Raw genomic sequence first — 21,631 nt, forward strand, 5'->3', positions numbered from 1 at the left:
AAACACGCAGAAACACACACACACGCACACACACACACTGTACCTAATATACTCATTATCATAAAGATAAATATCATCGACAAAACTAAAAATTAAGAACTAATATCAAAGTATTTTCCAAACAAAATGAGCACTCCTTGTCTCAGAAGGAGAGAGAGGGTTAGGAGAACACGAGCATGACAGCCACGTGGTGTTCTGTGTGTGTTGCATTATGGCGTGGATTAGGCAGCTGCATGGTTCAAAATGGCGTGTTGCATTGTGCTGACCCGATGGTACATTCTAAGGCTTTGGATGAGTAATACAATCAGGTTTCATTTTCTTGCCGCTTTTAAGCCGTCCTTGTCCGTCAATTAAAATATGCCTGAAGAACACCCAAACAACCACGAGAGAAACAAAAAAAAAAAAAACAAACAAGCAGTTTCAGAGATCTACTCTAAACACCCGAACCTTCTTTGGGCTGGGCGTCCTGATGAAGTCAGCCCGTCTAGTCTACTCATTACAACAGTGACACAAAAAGACTTTGGCTGACTATCCGGAAAAACAGTTCTCAGGTATAAAAAAAAAAAACACTTTTAAATATGTCGGACCATATATATACACGCGCGCACTACACCGACTTTTCTTCTACGCTCTGTCTTAGAATATGCATAACCATGTATAAGAAAAACGACTTATGTTCTTGTGTTTTTTCTTCCTTTTTTTTTTTAAAGAAAACAAACATCATCAATCCTCCACCGGCAGACTCTTCTTTACAGATTTCCGTTTGGCCTCACAGCAGTTATTTCATTGTTTTCGTCTTTATCCCAGAGAGAGATTCTTTGGTCTCTCGCCCAGGCCTGCATGCAACTTGCGCTACCTTGAAAAAAAGCATTATTATTCAACTGAACTTTTTCACATTTCGCTACACGACTACCACAAAAACTTCAGAGTGCTTAAATTAAATTTGCTCTGTCACGCACCAACACAAAGTAGCGCAGAAAAATTTGGCGTGTGTGTGAAGTCCAAAACTTTGACGACCTCGAGGTTTCTCCAGCGGCTTTCGGAAAGTCACCTGCTTGTAAAATGTTGTATGAAGCGTTTTGTGGCAGAACTCCCAACACTTCGTACAAACCTGAACACGCTGTCCCGACGATGAGACCATGATGCAGGCGGCACTTAGCGGGGAGGCTTTTCTCTAGTGGAACAGGAAGGCCAATCCGAGGTCACGAGAAAATGGATGAAAGTAAACAAGAAACCAGGAGAACGACTCAATTCGTGCGTTACGACGCCTTACATCTAAATCTAACTGAGAACATGAGGTTATTTCACAGTTGTGCCATTTTAGAGCAAAGAATTGGCAAAAGGTTTCAGTCTTTAGATGCACAACAAAACAACTGCAGAAAAAAAAAATGATGCGCTACTTTGTGTTGGTCTGTCACAAAAGAAGAATAAGCGACACATTTGAGTTTGTAGTTGCAGAGTGAAAAAATGTGAAAAACATGCTGGCACAGAAAGACAGATCGTTGTGGGTGCAGGTCCAACAGCTGACAGATATTAAAGAATATAGTAAAAACAAAAAATGTAAAAAAGTTTCAATCAGTAGAATATTCGGGGTGCAATAATCAGCGGCGCTTAGCGGGAATTCCAGCTAACGACAGGTCATGTGGCTGGACGCAACATGCTGTCCTGAAAAAAAAAACAAAAAAACAAAACCCTAAAACAGACATGTATGAATTAAAGGGAATTGTTGAGTTTAAAACTTTGTAACACTGCTTGAGTACAATTCCTGTATATTTTGAGATGCATGGCACTTTACAGGGACTCCTGCAAGGTTAAAGACGTGTGCTTGAGAGATAAAAAGGTAGGCTACAAAGGTTTGCAAGACACATCACAGACATTCAGCTGCTTTCTTGCTCAGGCAAATTCCCTCATCACTGTTAGAAGAACAGAACCAGAGAAGAACAGAAAAAAAAAAAATAATAAAGAAAATCATTGTGCATGCATATGTGGTTCAGTCAGATTATCTGTTCCTTTACCTTTAACTGAGATACAAGGTGCACCTTGGTGTAAACAAATGAACACATTGACATTCGAAAAACCAACAACCGATAAACAAACAAGACAACGCAAGACGTGATTCTTGGTCAGCGGACGTACCGATTCAGTCCTGACGACTGCTCCCCCAACCCCACATGAACCTCGTGTCGACATTCAAAATGTGTCTGGTGAATAAAGGTTAGTCGCCTCTGCAAAACGAGAGGCAAGTCTTGAAATACAAATGACGCTCTTCTAATTCTTCTTCCGTTTTTTGTTTTTTTTTGTTTTCGTTTTTGTCTGTTGTTGTGTGAAACTGTGCATGAACTTCACATGAGAAACCTCTCTAGTGAGTTGCTCCTTCTACGCTAACATGCAGATGTTATTCCAAACCGGCTCGGCTCTCGCTGTTACTTGTATGAAGGTTGACTGTTAATCTTGGACTTGACACCAGCACGCTCCACCTCCAGTTCCATCTGGACAGGTTAAAAGAAAAAAAAACAAAAAAACACAGACATTTAGATTAATATTAGTCTTCTTGTTATTATGTATTACTATACCTTTTGAATCTCTGCCTTTTTGAGCTGTGAATACTTTAACAGTCTCCATCTCTAGTCCTGTCAAAGTAAATTCCCACCCACACATGTAACATGTTCAGGTCTTAAAAACATGAGAAAAATATTATCTTAGCTATGCTAACACTGCATAACCCAAGATATTACAGTCTTTGGCATATGAATAGTCTCACTTTTTTTCTTCAAAACTTAAAATTTATTCATGAATTTATGAATTGTAACTATAAATGCTGTCAGACGTGTTCCAGCATGTTAGCATGTCTCTTTTTTTCCTCCTAGCATTAATTACATGTTTGTAATAACTTTGAGAGCTTGATTTACTTGTGTTCCCCAGGTCTGCGTCCGATTGGTGGCTCAGAGATGAGTGATTAAGGAGTTCATGTTTGAAAATGATAGATTGATCTGTTGCTGTGGAAAGTAACAGCGAGAGTTTCTCTTACTTTGTTTTGCCGAGGCTAGAGAGAACCATAACAGCTCCTGCTAACGTGAAGGCTATTATCATTTTGAAACTAGTGTTTTAGACTTTACTCATTTAAATCAACCCCTTAATTTGATGTGTGGACTAACGTTCTCTGTTCTCCAGAACATTTGATGCACGATTCCATTCTAATTACTTCCCATCAGTTTTTTTCCCCATCTTTTCATCTCAATTGAAGTTTTGATCATCTTTTGTTGATTCCAAATAAATCTTAAATCCCGAGAATCATAAAATTGCGTGGTTATTCTTTTCGTGTGACAGAAGGAGCTGAGGAGATCAGAGGATCTTATAAGGGTTTATCTCTAAACATCAAAGTGGTTAAATGTAGATTAACTCTGATTAATTATAAACAATACAAGTCTAGACGCAATATAGCAATGATGATTTTTTTTATAAGAAGAAAATTTGTTTGTGCAGTAATAAAAAAAGTCACTTTTTGTGAATCCTACACTGTTTAATTTCAAGTTAAAAAAAAACAAAAAAACATCAGACAAATTTCCAGAACAAAAATGAGTGCAATATTTTGCTAACTTTTTTTTAAAAAAGAAAAAGTTTTCCATAAATTTAAGTTCTGGAAGAAGTTGGTTTGAAACCCGCTCTCTATTGGGAGGGATGTTTGTATTTTTGAACAGAATCCTGCTGAAGGACCCGATCAAAATCAGTTTTCCTGACAAGTGGCACCACGTTATTATTTCAAACCTGAGGTTTCACAAAGTTCCCAGAGCTTATAGAAGAGAAGCAGGCCGACTGCTTAAAGGTTTCTTCACCATAGTTGATGCAGTGGCGTTTGATCCAGTGGAGCACGGTGAGATCGCTAAAAGGCTAAACCCCACCCACGTCTTCAAGCTCTTTGTTTCCGTGGAGTAAAATTTATTTTCTTCAGCTCCTCAGAGAGCTGTCTGCCACGATGAACTTGCAGTGACCGGAATGAGAAAGCTTGAGAGCGATGGCACCAAATTTAACACACCTGCTCCCCATTCACTCCTGACACCTTTTAACGCAAACGAGTGACGTGACGGCGGGGAGAGAAAATGTCTAATTGGGCCCAGTTTGGGCATTTTCACTGTGTGCTCACTTTTGTCACTCATGATTTAGACCTTACAGGGTGTGGGCTGAGTTATTTTGAGGGAACTGAAAATTAACGCTGTTACACAAGCTGTAGACTCATTACACTGTACAAGTCATATTTTCAGTACTGTCCCATGAAAAATGATAAAATATTTTATTTCCCACTTTTGTTAAATAGTCCAACCTGGATTTTGTTTGCCACAGAAAACCTAATTCTTTGCCTCATTTGACCAAATTATTCTCTCCCAGTTCCTTTACTACAGACGCCGATAAGTGTGGACAACAATTTCTATCGTTTTCCTAAACATTTAGCTCCAGTGAACCGTCTACGTTGCGTTGAAATGGTTTTTGACAGGAACTGTGCAAGACACTCCAACAGGAAGAAGTACATACTGTTCTGACAGAGACTCCTACATCTGGGTCACATACTTGTGACTAGTCAGATGGTCCGCAGATATTATTGGAATCTGACAGAGAGGGGAGAAGAGAAAACGGGAAGACAAGGAAAAACAGAGAGAGTTAGCGAATGAACCGAACAAAACGAGGACAAACAGCACTTCATGTGAAAGACGAGTAGAAACAAAACCACAGACAACTAGCAAAAGATCAGAAACGAGCCTTTGTTTTCTCTTCGTGCATTATTTATGAGGAAGCGCAACAGAATCACATCATTTAAAGGAAAACAGAAAAAGCCTGAGCCGATTTGAAAAAAAGAAGAAATAAAAGTAATAATAATGTGAAAGAAAGTGAGAGGAGGCAGGAAGAGGAGCAAACCTGGTTGGCTGTTGCTGTTGCAAAGGGAACACTTGTGGCAGGTGTGGTGGCTGCAGACACAGTGGCTGGAGAAGCACCGTGCATCATGGGTACTTAAAGGAAAGATCACACAGGCAAGATGAACCACACGAGATTTAAAGCTTTTCATGCACTGTACCTCATTTCCATGTCTGTGTTCGGACTGCTAATAAACATGAGAGAAGTCTCCAGTTTTTTTTTGTTATTTTTTTTGCAAAGCAGCTGCAAGTCTTAAATTTCTCGTTTGGTGAGTGAATTTAAACATCTGCTACTGAGCTTAGCTTGGTCAGAAACACGGACTATAGATTGGCAAACAAAGGGTGAGAGGATGTTGTCCAAGTCACTTTATTCATGCATATTTCCACTCTCAGTCAGGCTGGAATCACAAACGGATCTTTTCATTAAATCCGTTAAAGTAAGCCCTCCATGGCTGCGCCGAGAACAACAATCTTCGGTGCAGACGTGCTGACTTAAGGAAAACTCAGCGTTTTTTTTGTTTTTTTTTTAAAGGGCAGTGAGGCGTGTAAAAATGAAGAATCAGAAAGATGCAACCTTTTCTTCTACTGAGGCATCCTGGCTGTTCATCCAGTCTGGCTATTCTGCTCCTTCTCCATCACATACTTTTGACATTTTAGTTATTTTGTTTTTTAACTGAATTTTTCTATTATTTGGAGCTATGTATCAATGTTTGCACCCACCTGGGACATTTTGGTAGAACTGATGGAGATGTAAAGTTGCTCTTTGTTATCCATGTGAGGTTGAAACTGTTATTTAAAATGCTAGATTTTTACTTCTTTTCTTTAATGTCAGCGTCTAAATAAGTTAATATATTAAGTTGCTAAAGATCTCACACGCACAGCAGGATATTGCCTCGGCTTCTACTCTGAATAATTAAAGAGCAGTCGCTGCAGAAAGATGAGAGAGGGAGATATATTGAATGCTGTTTAATTATGGCTCTCAAAATCGGATCAAATCTGCATTAGCAGTTACTGAGGTTTACAGAAACCGAAGATTTGAAGTCGTCCACAAATCTTTGAGCAGTGCATCGCTGCAACCAGGTTCTCCTAAATGCTAGTGAGTTGCTATTTTACGTCTTGAACAACATAAAGTTCAAAACTTAGTATTTAGAATACACTAAAGTTCATCCAGCTGCTAAAATGTTAAGTGCCAAATAAAGAAATCTCAAATTATTGTTGTAGCAAATTTAGTTCCCTCTAATATTTCTGTTGCAAATACAAATTCTCTCATGTTTTAAGTGGCTTTTTTACAGCCTGACAGTAAAATGAAGTACTGCAGAGGTTAGAGCGCTTCAGATGGAGACATAATGCAGCAGGTGAATTAAAACTGCAACAAGCATTAGGTGACTCACAGAGCTAAAAAGAATAGAAATGTATTTCTTAAGGACGTACTGCAGCAGTACAGTAAAACTTCCAATTGATATATATATAAAAAAACCTAAACTTTAATTTACAGTTTTGCAATTCACGCCGAAGCTGCCGTAAAGAGACTGTAACGTCAGTCAAAGGTTTTGCAGGGTGAAGAATGTGCTCAAAATCACAGGATGACTTAAAAGTGACAGGAGAGACCACAAAGGACTCAAACATGATTAGTAAGGAAAGCTGGCACCTACCAACACTTGTTGCAGGTGTCATGCACAAAATCGAGCCTGCCCATCATGCATTGCAACAGGGATCGGAGTGAATGGGAGGGGAGTGTGGGGAGGGAGGGGAGAAGACATCAAAGAAAAAAAAAAATAAATTTTAGAATCACACATCACCAGATTTGACCTGGACATGAACAAATCACACTCACGGTGGGTTAAACGACCAGGCTGAATCGAATTGCTCCAGCCGACCATTGATACTGATTATCAGGAATAACAGCGTACATAACAGCCTGAATTTGCCGGTCCATTAAATTAAAATTAAATACTAGCAGTGGCCTCGTTTCACCAGCGGCCTCACAGCAACTGTTTGCACCATGAAATATTTGAATGACCTCCTTCTTTGAATCCCCTAAGTGCGCTGTGGTGACCTGACAGCCCAGTGGAGTGAGACATACGAGGAACTGCTGGGAATCGATGGCGAGCTATTCTTAGGCTGTCAGATGAGAACTCTGGCCACACTGTAAGATGACTCTGCAACGTCTAGAGATGTACTCTGCAACACGGCTGTCCTTGTGTGTGCGTGTGTGTTTGATTATACCACACTCTTTAGGTGGAGGGTGCATCCTTCTTATTTTTGATGATCCAGTAAGATCCTGTCTGTCAAATGTCAACATCTGTTTAACTAAGCTAGAAGCCAATTAGGTGCCCTGATTGTCTGATCACTTGTTTTTTTTGTTTTGTTTTGTTTGCAACAGAAAGCAATTTGTAAAGAAGATGATACATCACTTGCTTGGTTTGGCCTAAAATAGCCTCCAGAGCAAATGTTTGTCAATCTGCCACAAAACTTAAATGCATGCTGTGTCTAAATATTGACTTGCAAAGGCATTCATACCCCTTGAACTTATTCTAATTTTCGCAACTGAGAACTGCATTTTGTCGCTGAAACCTTTTCATTTTTATATCCCCACATCAGATCCACTGCTCCCAGTCGCACCTAATTCACAAATAGACTCGATCTCTATTTGATCTCAGAGGTTTGATGGAGAACATGAGTAAACAAGCAGCATCACTAAGGAAGGCACCAGGCAGGTCTTTGAACATCTAGCACTATTCAGTTAATTCCCCACAGAGAGACAATTAGTGTTATTTCTATTCTATTCTGTTTGATTACATTCTACTGTCCCTCAACAAAACAAGAACGGCACAACTGCAAACCTACCAAGAGAAGATACAAATGTCCACCTAAATTGGACAGAGTGTGGCAATCAGTTAAATGACTCATGGAAACTGCAGGATCTATTGATCTATTAGTTTTACAATCCACAAATTCATTCACCAAAAGGCGTCAAGAAAAAAAAAAAACACTGTTGAAATAAAGCCGTAAGAACTCCCAGCTTGTAAAACCATAGAAAACCGACGACCTTCTGAGCTCTTCATTGAACCGGTAAAATACATATCGTCATGGTGACCTTTGCCGCATGTTTTTCCTTTCTCTTATTTTCCTACTTTTGTGTCATAGGACTTTCAAATAAAGGCCTCCAGAGCCAAAAAAAAAGAAAAGAAAATTCCCAAAATGAAAACCTGTTGGAAGCAGAAAACCAGTCGGGGCTTTAGTGAAGGTTCACCTGCTGGCTGGAGATTGACCCAAAACAATGAAACGCTTTATACCAACACATATTTATTTATTTTCTATTGAATGGCTCAGGCCAAGTCCTGACTTGAACCTCACTGATCATCTGTGCCACAACTTGAAAAATCAATGCTCTCTCTATTAAATCTGACTGAGCTCTGGATCCAAAAAGGTCAAATAGTTCCAGTCTGGCTTTTCAGCTTTTTTTTTTTTTACTCCAAATATTTCCTCATTTTCATTCCACTTCACAACAATTCACTAGTTTGTGTTGGTCTTACAAATTGAGGTTTCTGAATATTACATGAATACATTTGAGAAAAAAAAAGTTAAAGGTGTGTGAATACGTGGCTAAAGAACCATACACAGTAAAGATCATGCAAGTTGTTTAGCATGACACTGACACACACAAAAAACACACATTCAGCCATTCTTTAGTGATGCTAAAACATACATCCAGGAGTGATTGGGCAGCCTGCATTATGACGATATTTAAATAAATATATATATAAAAAAACAAAACAAGGTCCTACCTGATGGTATGAAGGCAGCCTGCTGCTGAAACTGCATGTTGGCCAGGGCCTGTTGGTACTGGAAAACGCCAGCATTGAACATAGTGTTGGCACCGTTGGCTTTTTCAAGTGCAGGTCTCTTTGGTAAAGGAGGCAAGACGGGAGGGAGCCCCTGATCAGGGGGACGACACCAGAAGAAAGGGACGGGAGAGGAGAGAGGAAAACAAAGAGTGGCGACAGCGAGAGTCAGATGAGAGAGAAGACGAGAACTCCATTAGAAAGCAAAGTTTTCACCTTGCTACAGATAATACAAATAAAACCAATTAGCAGCGGGCTGCATTAAAGTTAGGGCAGCACGTGATGTGGTGCTATCGAGCTAGATCAGCAACACTGGCAATAAACATAGCTACATGACTGGTACTAAACAGCTTCTAAAGGATAAGACATCACAATTTTATTAAAAAATATATGGACAATGATAGTACAAGATCTAGTTCTCATCATCGGTCAGTGAAGAGAAATAAAATATTTAGCGTGGGGCATGTTAATATTGTTATGACATCTTTCTCAACAATTATTCATGCAAAATAAAAAATAACACCAACATGCAAAGACTACCAAGACACTAACAAAGACCGCAACTGAAGGCTCACCAAAAGGCGATGAACTAAATTCTGAGTTTTCATTTGTGAATCAAATAATTTCTGGTGTTTTGAACTTAATTTCTGGAGCGAGAAAGTTCTCTGTAAACAGAATCGAGGCGTCTCATGAGTTCATCGCCAATCGGCGCTCCCGCAGTTTCATCAGTCAATGACATGTGTAACACCATGGCGACATGCCAGGCTAAAAGGTGAAAGGTCATAGTACCAGGTCAAAAGTTGCGTCGAGGGGTCGCTTCAGCGATTTGACAGCCGACTGAGTCTTAATTAGCAGGCAGCGAGCGCGTGATGCGGCAATGGGCCAATGGGGTTCAAGCGCAATAACATAAACCAGCAAGCGAAAGGGCATCATGGGGATGAGGGGGGGCAGCAGTGCAGTGTGGGTCGGAAAACAAACAAACAAACAAACAAACAAAATAAACAAATCATTTGAATGCAATATACACCACTTACAAGACTACAGCATGCACATAGGGTTACTGGAATGAACACACACCCGTTTACAGTTAGCGAGAAAATTCATGTTCGTCAATCGGAGCTGGAAAAAAGATATTCCTGTTCAGACAGGAGGATCAGCTGACCTTCTTATTTCAGTTCAATGAAGGGGAAAAGAAACACTACCAATCACTGTCAATGCAGGTTTAACCAGAACAATGTTTCGATGATAGTATTTGAAGCTGAAGTTTATTGACTGGGCTTTCAGGAGACTAGAGTCGATATTTCTCTGCTTAAGCCGCAAAACCCATCAGTTATCCCTCAAAGCCGAGGCTTCCTGCTCTGATCGCTGCTCATTATTTTATATACGATGTAGCGGCATTAGGTTTAGACACAACTGTGGAAAGAAACTGTTGTATTTTATTCTGCTGAATGATAAACTCAGTACTTTATTTTTGTCTTATCGTCTCCTAACAGTGTTTCCTGTTACCCACAGAAGAGTTGTAGCTGAACACACTCTAGAAAAACACAACTTTTTTGTTTGTCTTTCACGTCTGCTTTCACAAAACCTGCAGAAAACCTTAAAATCAACAACTATGGCAGTTATTAAGTTTCCAATCATCCGTCCATCGTCAGTCAATGTGAGAGGTGAGAGGTCGGGTCAAACTCGGACAAGTCGTCATTCCATCTCAGGGTGCCGATATAAGTTTATTCAAGCTATTTTTTTGATGCAGGACTTACTCTCATTTTGCATCATGGTTGTATTTTTCTAAATCTTTCAGTGTGAGATTTTTCATCTGTCTTTTATACATCTTTATGGGTGCCCATAAGAGTGGTTGGCGGCGTTCATTTTTAATTTACGGCCTTGTGACACATTATCTGCCAACGAGGTTCTTGTACCAATGACAATCTATTTGACATTATGCTCTAATCTTAATTAGGTACTTCAATGTTTTATTTACTGCAACGTATTAAACCTTATTAAGCCACTGGAGGTTATTTACTGGCAACTTTAATCTGTGAGTTTTACATGGTTGGCCCTATTGGTGCTTTACATAACCTGCAGCCGCATTGGTGTCTGTGATTTTGAATTTTAAATGAAAGCTTCATAACATATATAACATGTATAACATTTATACAATAAACAAGTTTTATTTATTTTTTCTTAATTGGTGTAAAAGTCTAAGTTTCCAAGGCACAGAATTTTGGGTTGTTACTATCTGTAATCGTCAAACTTCCAAGTAATAAAGTCTTGGAATATTTCACTCTTTCCCTAACAATCTATATACGAGTCTCACTTTCTACTCTTCTTTTTTCTTTCTTTCGATGATTAAACAGGAGTAAACACAATATGGTTTTTCTTTTAGGCATATGCAGGAACATCTCAGCACGAGAGCTAATCCTCCTCTCTGGATTTACCTGCACAATGTCATTACAGCACTGAGCTAAGCAAAACTTCATTGTGTGTCCCTAGAGGAAGCGATCTCTGCATTGCAGAAACTACACCAATTTGAGCAGTAGTCTCCACACAGTTGTCCTCTCAGCAAAAAAAAATGTTAGCACAGGCTAACTATTGACTGTGGACAGCAAAATACACGGCTAATGAAGCAGCAGAACAAGGGCGAGTGAAGAGAGGAGCAGAAGGCTCAGTCACATGCTAGCACAGTCAAGTAAGCATGTGTGTCTTTAATTGCATAGTGAGTTATAGTTGTACACTGCAGATATAATGGAGATTTTCATGAGTAGGATAGAACCGTCTTCCTCTGCACATAACAAGTTCGTTGGCATGTTTTGATTGCTCCGCATTTCAAAATTTCATAAAGCAAATCAGGAATGAGCTGGGAATAGCTCTCTGAATTTATCTCTTCCATGAGCTCCTTTGTTTTGGCGGCATCATTGTCGGACAGATACCTACCAAGGCTGCGGCGGCCGCGGCCTGGTTGACTTGGTGCTGGGCGGCTTTGATTTTGGCCTGCAGGTGAGCCGGGGGGTGAAAGTACTTGCACTTCTCCCTCGAGCAGCGGCCCTTTATGTAGTCCATGCACACAGTGACTGTGTTGTCGTTTGTGTCAATCATAGTGCTGTCTGACGGATGGGCAAAGCGGCAATCGTTCTCCCCTCGAGTGCAGTTGCCTCGCTGGTATTCCCGGCAAACCTGGGCGACAAACAAAACAGGGAACATTTACACCGTCCTTAGACGTTAACATAAGGACGGGACAAGATGGAAGTGATTGAGCTGCTGCTCCGTTTACAGTGCCTTGCCAAAGGGTTCACGTTTGTTGTAAACAACAGGTGCTCCTACCTGTTGTTTACAGGCACTCAGTTGGGTTGTGGTGTGGACTTGATTGATGATTTGACCTAAACCACTTCCTCGTATGTCTGGCTGTATGTTTAGGGTCTTTGTCCTGTCTCAGGTCTTTCAAGTTCTGGTGGTCTTTTAAAAAAAAAATCATTACTTCCCTCATCTTCACATGAACTTTTCCAGTGTACCTGTCCTTGCAGCAGAACAGCATGCCCACCAGGGGAGAGGCATGCTCAGGGATCAGAAAGTTACTTTTTAATTTGATCTGAACGGGGATCTCCTCCCACTCTGTAGTGTCTGTCCTACCAGATTCATTCAGAGCACAACAAACAGCTTTCCTGTCAACGGATAACTCTCCCATGTGAGATGCACACTCCTCTGTAACAATGACTTCTTTGTTGCTTCCTGATTAGAAATGTCCTAGTTGACCTGCGAGTTTATGTGGACATCCGTTTCTCTGTGACTTTGGAGTCGTGTCATATTCTGTGCCTTCTCATATTGCAGATTAAACTGAGACGGATTTCTTTGTAATCTCTAACACTGCTTAGAGCTTCCTTACAACCTCAACCCTGATCTGTCTGGTGTGTTTTGTGATCTTTGTCATGCTAATTGTTCCCTAAATTTGTATAATCAAAAATTATAGAATGAACAGAGTTAAAAGAACAACACTAAGTTGTAGTCTGTTACATGCAATTCCAATAAAATAAAATAAGAATTTGGTGGCAAAAGGACAAAATATGAAAAAAATTAGATGATCAATTTGACTTCAGAGCTTCACATGCCAGTAACCATCCAAACTTTGTGACAAACTTGTCCACTTCTGTTGATTGACATGCCGACTTGCATTTATTGAGCCTTTTTGTTGTTGTTCTCATGATGGACAGAAGGGGGCAGCATCTCCACGACCTCGGAAGGAAGCTAAGGAGGGATGTAATTGCTTCAGTATGAAATTTACTGGCTTAAGTGAGGCCCATGGGAAATATGTGGATGGTTAGGCTCTGGGGAGGCTTTAACTGACGCAATCACCTGAACACACATAATAAATAACACAGAGAGACGCACAAAACGTGGGCACACACACACACACACACACACACGCACACAAAAAAACATTTTCTCCGGTGACTCAAAGCAATGATTGACCCTAAAGAAGCATGTCTCCACCTGGCTGTTTTTCTAAGCTGCGTTTTCACCATTAGCCCTCGCAGAGTGAAACATATTTTCATGGCGGGTTGAACCAACCACCGTTTCTATGACGGCACAAGGCCTGTTTACACATCTGTTGTCTGGAAAACAACTCTGACGAGACAACCCCCGTTCACCAACACCGACTGACGTTGAAAACTGACATTACATCCGTCTTACTCCTCTTACCCTTGCTACATCTCCTTGTTGTTTTTTTTTTTCCTTAGTTTGTTTGCTGTTGTTTTTTTTTTAAGCGAGATCGCCTTGTTGTCGGGCTGATGTTGGCGGGGCAGGCAGGCAGGCGAGGGAGAACAGAAGATATTAGCAGGGCTGATGAATAAAGAGTAAGCGACTGACAGATGGCGAGTGAGGAGACAGAGGTGCCACCGAAAAAGATTAGAAGGCAAGAGACGACTAAACGATAACAAATTAGGCATTCGGGGGCGGCAGGTGTGAGCCGGCGAGCGTCTCCTTACAGTTATGCATTAGCAGGAGTTAAATCAGTAAAACTAATTCACTCCACAAACACACAAAGGGGCCCTTAATCATATTTCTGGCCCCACGGTAGCTGTCCCTGTGGGACATTTGTGTCACCAGGGCTGCAGGTAAGGAACAAATGATTTAATGCACATGGAGATAATGATGTAGTGAAGCGGATTAGGAAGAGAAGTCTGAGAGACGACAAAGAAATATTTCTGGAGAAAACAGTCTGCAAGATTGTCTTCTAAAATTGGACCTTCTGCCAGCCACAATGAATTATCTACTGACTGGTATGAGAGTTTTTTTGTTTTTTTTTTCCATTGGAATTTCTGGTATGTTTATTTTAGACGACACACTTTAGACTCTAAGTCAAGGCAGGCAAGTCTCTCTAAGATGTTTTTAAGAAATTCTGGTGCGAAAGTACAGAAACAGGCATGTTTTTTTCTTCTTCTTGTTTTTTTTTTTAAGTTAAATAAACAAGAATTATTGGCACTTGATTAAACTCATAAATACAGTGGAAAAGCTTGAATAAAGCCACATGATGGCCACAAACTTCAACACGTTTCTTTGGGTTTATCCTAATGGCACACAGCAGCACAAAACTGCAAAGTGGAAAAAATAAGTTTACCGTCATTTAAATGTGAAATTCTACCACTGTGTTTCATGGTTGGGAAAACTGGTTCAAAAATTGGTTTCCAAACTTTTTGTTAAAGATCCAAAAAGTTCCTCTGAGACAAACAGGTTCATTTTTTCCATGTCTCTTGCATTGCATGGAGAAAACTTTTAAACTGGACTCCTGTCTTAAAACAATGGCTCTCTTCTTGACACTTTTTTTTTTTGTGGATGACTCAACGAAATGTTTTCCTGTTAAATTCTCCCATCGCTGCTCTCTGCTATGTTCTTTGGTTAGCATGACGCTATTTATGCACTAATGCTCTCAAACGGATTTTTGTGTGATCTGATTTTTGCACAGCTGTTCTGAGAAATACTCAAAAGTAGATCCTGTTTACAAAATAGGTAACTTATTGAGGGATTTGATGGCATTGGATTTCATTTAGGGGTGTCAGAGTGAAGAGGACGGAACGAAAACGCATGCCACAATCCTCCAAATCAGTTTGCAAAAGAAAATGAAATCCAGTGCGGTAATTCCCTTCCAATTCACAAAACATTTAGCACTTTGTGTTGCATTTGGCTAAAAAAAATTCAGATAAAATACATTTATGTGTTATGTGACAAAATGTAAAGATGTTTCAAGAGGCATTAATACTTTCCGTATTTTACCACTTTTGCCTGTGAGATACCAACGTCAAGAAAACAGTTGTAGACATAAGTGACACCATTTTAGCCTGCAATCAAGCCTGACCACTCCTCTGTCCGTGACATCCAATCTGTGCCATTTCCTTTTCTGTTCTTGTTATCCTTGTCTGCGTTCACCTCCAACCCTCTGACGACCACAACAGGTCTGAGGATCGATTTCCGATCGCTCGCTCCATTTCTCTTTTCCCGTCATTGACCCAGTCCTCCATGTCACACGTCCCCCGCCCGTCCACCGCAATCCGGTGACTTGCTCGGCCCTTGTCGTGCCCCCCTCCCCCGCCCCCGTTAATTACCCCGCCACCAAACATCACAAGTGCAAAATGCAAGCTTCCCGGCGTCCTCACACGCCTCCTGCCTGCCCTCCAAAGATTTGGCCGTTATTCCGCTGCGAGTGTTTCCCCGAGTGCAGCTTACATAATGGATGAGATTGACTTACCGTCCAATTAGCGAGCAAGGGGAGGGGCGGTCATCAGGTTTCAAATGACTAATTGTTTTTCATCGAAGACGGGAAGTTTTATTTTTTTACACAGGAACACACCTTTTGTGCCGAACTACTTGAGATTTTGCCAAACACAGTCGTCTGCAGCCTGTTAATTGGAACACGTTTAATGTTTATTGAGAGATAATCTCATTAGTGTCGTCCCCCCCCCCCCCCCCCCCTTTACTTAATTCTTGGCAGTGACTGAGTTATGATAATAAGGTGTAGTTACTGTGACAGAAACTGTATACAAGATGCATAATTAAAGCCTACAAACAAAAACTGTTGAGGCAAGACTTTCCAACTCCTGCCTTTATTATTCAAAATAGGCGTCGGTCGACGTTTCAAAGCCTCGTCTGTTTTTGCAGCTTGGAAAAAAAGAGAGAGAGAAAAAAAAAATAAGATCCTTGGCGGGCGCGACGTTTACTGGAGCTTTGCTAATTTATTTCCTAATCTGGGGCTGATTTGGGACTGACAAAATTATAACGCTAATCCTTTTCATCTGTGTGATCAACAGCTTGAAATATCTGGGGTTTTTCTTTTGTTCTTTTCTTTTTGTCTTTCTCACCTCCAGTCTGTCTGTCCTCATGAGCTTCTGTGCGGCGGCGGCGGCGGCGGCAGCAGGTACTGGAACGCTGGGGTTGCTGGTGACCAGTACGGGCGCGCTTGGCAAGATGTCGGCGGGCATCAAGCCAGGTGACACGGGGCCAAGGTAGGGGTTAAATGCAGCGGCTGCTGCCGCTGCGGCGGCGTTGGTTGCAAGGCTGGGCGTGACTGAAAACATGGGCTGCACAACACAAAAAAGAAAAACAGATAAAATTAAGCAAAATCTACCAGAAACATACTTTCCAGATGTACAGTATTAATAGACCTTAAACTTTAATCACGTTACGTCAACAGAATTTAATTTTATCTGATGGGTTAACACCAAGTAGCACTAATGTGAGCTGAATGGAATTTTTGAATTTTTTCCCCCCCAAGTCTAAATTGGAAAAGTGTGCACATTTTAACCTCTAAACCTAAATGAAACACATTAACACCACTTGATTCCAGTTGCTGGTATCTGCATAAATTCATCTCACTATAAATCCAGATGTTCTGTGAAGGTCTCAGAGGTTTTTGTCAGAGGACATCAGTGAACAAAAAAGGCGTTATATTATGGAAACCAAGGAACACGGCAGCGAGGTGAGGGAGAAAGTTGTGACGAAGTTTCAAGTCGAGTCGGGTTGGAAGGCAAAACCCCGAGCTTTGAACACATGCTGAAAATGGAAACGCTTTGAGATATCTGCAAAAGCACCGAGATGTGGCGATCCAAGTTAACCGATAAGGGGGGGAGGGGCTTTAATTAGATAGAAGAGGAAGAGGAGAAGCAGGAGAGAGGAAGAGGAACCACAAAACGACGTGTTGGGTACAGGTGCGGCGTACGGGATCGGGCTGGCATTACGGCTTTTCCTGCTACTGCATTAACCTCATAAGATCAAAGCGTCGTGGTTCAAACCTCGACTCTGAGGCCACAAAATTATTAATTCCCCTTCAAACATATGTAATTCGTTGTTTTAACAGATCTGCAAAGGAATTTCATCCAGAGTGAGTCTTCTGCACTTCTCACTTACCAGACAATTAAAACTGTTTTCAATCATTTTAATCATGTCCATAAATGTGCACAAGATGTAAAGTAAATAAAAAATACCTCTTTGATTACAAACATGAAGATTCACTCTGGATTAAATTAAATTAGCTGGATCTACCATGAGAAATTTAGGTACATGTTTGAGATCAATTTGAATGTTTTCAGCAGTTAAAAAGCCTAGGTTTTGACTAGACCACTTTGGTATTTGGAAGTTGAGGTGCCATCGTTTTTAATTGTCATGTAGATGAAACACACGATGGGGGATTTTATGACATAAACAAGATTGTGCAGCTTTGGGGATTGTTTAGATTTTTATGAGCTGCTTGTTTTGTGGGCTAATTTTTGATTTTGTCATTAATTACGTACACACATAGGAGCTTTGTTTGTTCAAAAAACGTGGCACTTCCACACCGCTAATGAAGTTCTTTTGTTTTAAAATTATGCTTCCAATTTTGTCTCTTTTCATCTATTTGATCCATTGTTTCTATAACTTCAAAAATCCCATCTGCATATGTGAAAGGTGCTTCTACAAAGCACTGACCGATCAAGTCGAAAATACGTTGACCCAAACTTTTTTCTGATTTTTATTTGTATACATTTTTTGATCACCCAGCGTCGCTTTCCTTCACTACTGTGTGTTTTATCTACAACGATGTCCCAACAACACTTAGTGACATTGGTGAAGATGCTTCAGACTGCGCGTACTACAACGTGAATAAATAAAATCTGCAAGCGTTTGACAAATAAAGCATGTGTTGCCATCTTATGTCTTTGATCACAGCTTTCGTGGACTAGAGTCACACACATCGCAGCAGCAGTAATGATGGAAGTCAAGCCGTGAATTCGCGTGATGTGGGAGAGGCGCTTCTCTGCTCTGCCTGTTTGTGCTGTAAAGGAATTTACCCGAGAAAACATCCTCCTCACATCTCCTTTCTCCTCGCAATCTTCCAAAACGGAGGCCGAGGCGTAAGCAAGCTGACACGGAGCACCGAAGGTTTTCCCCGCACGCTCTTGACCTCGGCCCCCGAACCGAGGACTGTCAGCTGGGAGGACACGGTGAGTAATAGGGGAGCAGAAGCAGCCAGAGCTGGACAGCTACATTCTTCCTCGAAGCCGCCTCACTGCTCTGCTTATTCTCAGGAAAGTAAGACATGATGTTTTGAAGCGTCTAATTCCTCCAGGTCCCCCCCGCCACTCAGGAATGCCTGAGGAGTCCAGATTTGGGTAGGTAGGACGTAGCTGAGATATCCACTGGAGGTATTTGCAGCTGGAGCGGTGGGGGAAAGACATGATGTCACTGCGAACGGCTCACAGTCATGAGATTTTAATAATGCAGTGATGTCACGCAGCAAGGAGCTGTGACCTCTCTTATGGCCTTTTTCGGAATGCCTCTTTATGTGATACCGCAGATTCTCTCTGGCCTAAAACCACTGAACTAAGCGAGGGGGAGAAGAGGGTGGTGCTGATGTAATGAATGTATTTTCTCACGAAATACTTTCTGATTGTATTCTCTGTTGGGACAGTAATGTGGTTATTTGCACTTTAAAACATTCAACCTTGCTACTATGGAGCCAAGCTGATTCTGTGTTGGCCTGGAGTTAAGGAAAACTAACTGCATTCTCTGTCTGGAGCTTATTCAGTGTGACATTTTAATATATGGGTGATCTTATTCTGTATTATAAAAAGGTGGAACGAAGCATCACTGTCAAAACAAATACATTTTGTTGCAAAAAAAAAAAAAGAAAAGAAAACATATTTTCAAACAGCTTTGGCCATTTGTAAAAACAGGCTAAAGTGAAGAGTTTTTTTGTTTTTTTTGCAAAGTGTCACACTTCACACATCCAAATCCTCACTCTACATTTATCTGGTGCCAGTTAAAAAAAAACACCCAAACATAACCAAGCCTCACTGTGGGAATTATCACAATTCAACTAGTTTAAGTTATTAGTATTATTATTATTTGAAATTGCATTTAACCCACTTTTCATTTTCGAAGGAAAACATTTTGCCTGTGTTCTCATCCAGGAGAATTTGTTTCTGACTGAATGTGATTCTCATGCAGTCTGTCTTGTCACTGTTTAACAAATCGGCACACATAATATTTTGAAATCTAGTTTTGCATTTGGTTGACAGCTGAAAAAAACATAATGTCAACGGAGCTAAGATATTGTTAGACAAATTAATTTCAGGTTTTGACAGCCAAAAACGTCAAACCTTGTTCAGATTTGGTAAAAAAAAAAAAAAAAAAAACACCACGATTGAATTTAATTCCACTTTTTTCTGATTTTAAGCAATAAACAAACAAAATAAATAATTGAAAAATATGTGTTCACCACATTGTGTCTGAATAATGAGTTAAAACTGTCATATCAATTAATTCAATTGTATTTGGCTGTGAACAGTAAATTTACAATATATTTTATCTGAATTTTATACGAGACCAAAACAAAATAGCACAAAAAAATCGCTACATTAGTTATTATCCCCAAGGCTATGCTGGCAGAAATCCAGGTTAGAATAAATAGAAAGGTTAGCGACCCAGGACAAACACGGCCAAAATTAAAGATTTAGATTAGTTCTCGGAGGGAGGCTGGCAAACTTCCACTTTTTCATACGATCCCCCTAAAACGCATCTTAACTCAATAATCAGGTTTTAAGTAGGTAGTTTTGTCAGCTGGCTCAGGTTCGTCTGACTAGGAACGCTTCTAAAAAGTTGCATTAAAGTTTGTGGTGATAACAATAACTCAAGAGATTACAGGTGGATTTAGTGCTGCCAATAAATGCCAATGAATGTAATGAGCAGAACCAGAGTCAGCCTCTTGAAATGTATGCTTCCCACTCACTCTGTTGGGTGACGCAGTAACACTGTATTCATTCAGTGTATTCATTCAGAGTCTTTTTTTTTCTTCTTCTTCTTCTTTTCCAGAGCCCATCAACAAAATCTGAGAAACAAAGGCTGAAGAATCCATTGCAAGACTTAAAGAAGCAGTGGATCATCTTGGAAATGCAAAGCCTTTTCTTTTTTTTTGTTTTGTTTATGTCATGGTGAGAAAGTGTTGGAAAGACAGCAGGAAGAAGACAGCCTGACAGGGAAGGACACAGCAGCAGAAGAAAAGCAGTAAGTGAAAGAGGCAGGAAGAGATAAAGGGACAGAGGAAGAAGGTGGGCAGGTAGGTAAAGTAAAGGTAATGGAATGTCAGCAGACCTTTAGACTTAGCCTACAAAGAAAAGTTAAAAAGAGAGCTTGTCGTGTGTAAAAGGAACAAAGGTGGACGCCCTTTTTCCCCCCAGACTTTAGATTTCCTCCTTCCCTCCTCCTTTTTCTTCTGAGTGTGCAGTTCGATTCTCTATCCCAGGATCTCTTGAACCGTTTTTTCTTTTCCTGTGCTCCTACAACCACCACTTGTCTCATCATCTGTGTCAAAAAAAAAAGTGCTTTCATTTCACTTGTGAAACTGTCCAGAGGGTGAGGGAATAGGGATCCATTACATCTGGCAGTGAGTGATGGGGCTCATAATGCTTTTTATTAGACGGTTAGCATCGACAGATAGTTCATATTATGTTGTTACAGAGCCGCAGCACCGTAGCGCTAATTCGTTTTGCTTGTTTGAGCAGCTCCTCGGTTCTTTTATCCCGCCGCACACCCGGCGCTTTTTAAAAAAAACGACCCGCTAGGGTCTAAATGTGAAGAAATGAAACGCTTTGCATCGCTCTCATGAACATGAACATATTTGCAAAAATAATTTGTATGAACTCTGGAGAAAAAAAAGGGTGATACTTTGTAAGGAAAGAGAGACTAAGTTACTTCTTGCTGTGGTGTTATGCAGTTTAAAAAAAAATCTTAGTCATCAACTAACCATCTGGAAGAGCAATGCTCTCTCCACACTCCCTCTGTGTGTCTCAAGTGGTCAAATGTTTCTGGAATATCACTCCCTTCAAGCACTCCACATGCTGAAGTGAGGCAGTCTTCACCAGTCCAAAGAGGTTAGTGGAGTATGGGCCTATGACATAATGATAATTATCTTGTGGAAGGGGATTTTATATGCCGTTTGTGTCATTTTTGTTGCACTGGCACATATATCTGATATAGGGGGTAACTCTAAATTGCTGTGGTAAAATAATTTAAATAAATTTTATGCTTTTGAATCAACTCCAGTACAGTTCTTATTCGGCTACTTCACTTGCTGTGGAGCAAAACTGGCAAAAGCAAAAAAATTAAAATTTTAATTGTTTTGGAACTTTATCAAAAACTATTTTAAGTATGTTTTTGTAATTGTATTATTGCTGTATTTTTCTTTAATCTTGTAAGCTGTTTTATAATATTGCTTTATCTTAAATGCATCATTTTCTCCTTACAGCACAAAAAAAGTGACTTCGGATGGTTTCAGAGACCCTTTTTTATTTTATTTTTAGGAATTATTTTCTCGCCTTTTCAGTGAATTCACATTTGAATAGGGTTATTTTTGATCCAAGT

At 40.3% G+C, this 21,631-nt stretch overlaps 1 protein-coding gene across 7 annotated transcripts in view; it reads right to left on the bottom strand.

Annotated features, from left to right (window-relative positions):
* Positions 1-684: 684 nt before the first annotated feature.
* The window catches only part of LOC103148065 (muscleblind-like protein 1), a 73,640-nt gene continuing 52,693 nt past the window's right edge, over positions 685-21,631 (bottom strand). For 2 of the 7 annotated variants that reach the window (XM_016678969.1, XM_016678968.1), the window contains exons 4-11: positions 16,096-16,314; positions 11,681-11,920; positions 9,539-9,592; positions 8,693-8,843; positions 6,557-6,592; positions 4,909-5,000; positions 4,528-4,601; positions 685-2,489 (exon numbers count right to left, since the gene is read on the bottom strand). In XM_016678969.1, the coding sequence (XP_016534455.1) occupies positions 4,545-4,601; positions 4,909-5,000; positions 6,557-6,592; positions 8,693-8,843; positions 9,539-9,592; positions 11,681-11,920; positions 16,096-16,314 (849 nt within the window). In that variant the 3' untranslated portion in view covers positions 685-2,489; positions 4,528-4,544. The remainder of the gene's footprint in view (positions 2,490-4,527; positions 4,602-4,908; positions 5,001-6,556; positions 6,593-8,692; positions 8,844-9,538; positions 9,593-11,680; positions 11,921-16,095; positions 16,315-21,631) is intronic. The other 5 variants (XM_007566681.2, XM_007566679.2, XM_016678970.1 and 2 more) reach the window with 5 other exon arrangements.

Source organism: Poecilia formosa, unplaced genomic scaffold (genome assembly GCF_000485575.1).
Source record: "Poecilia formosa unplaced genomic scaffold, Poecilia_formosa-5.1.2 Scaffold197, whole genome shotgun sequence".
Lineage (NCBI taxonomy): Eukaryota > Metazoa > Chordata > Actinopteri > Cyprinodontiformes > Poeciliidae > Poecilia > Poecilia formosa.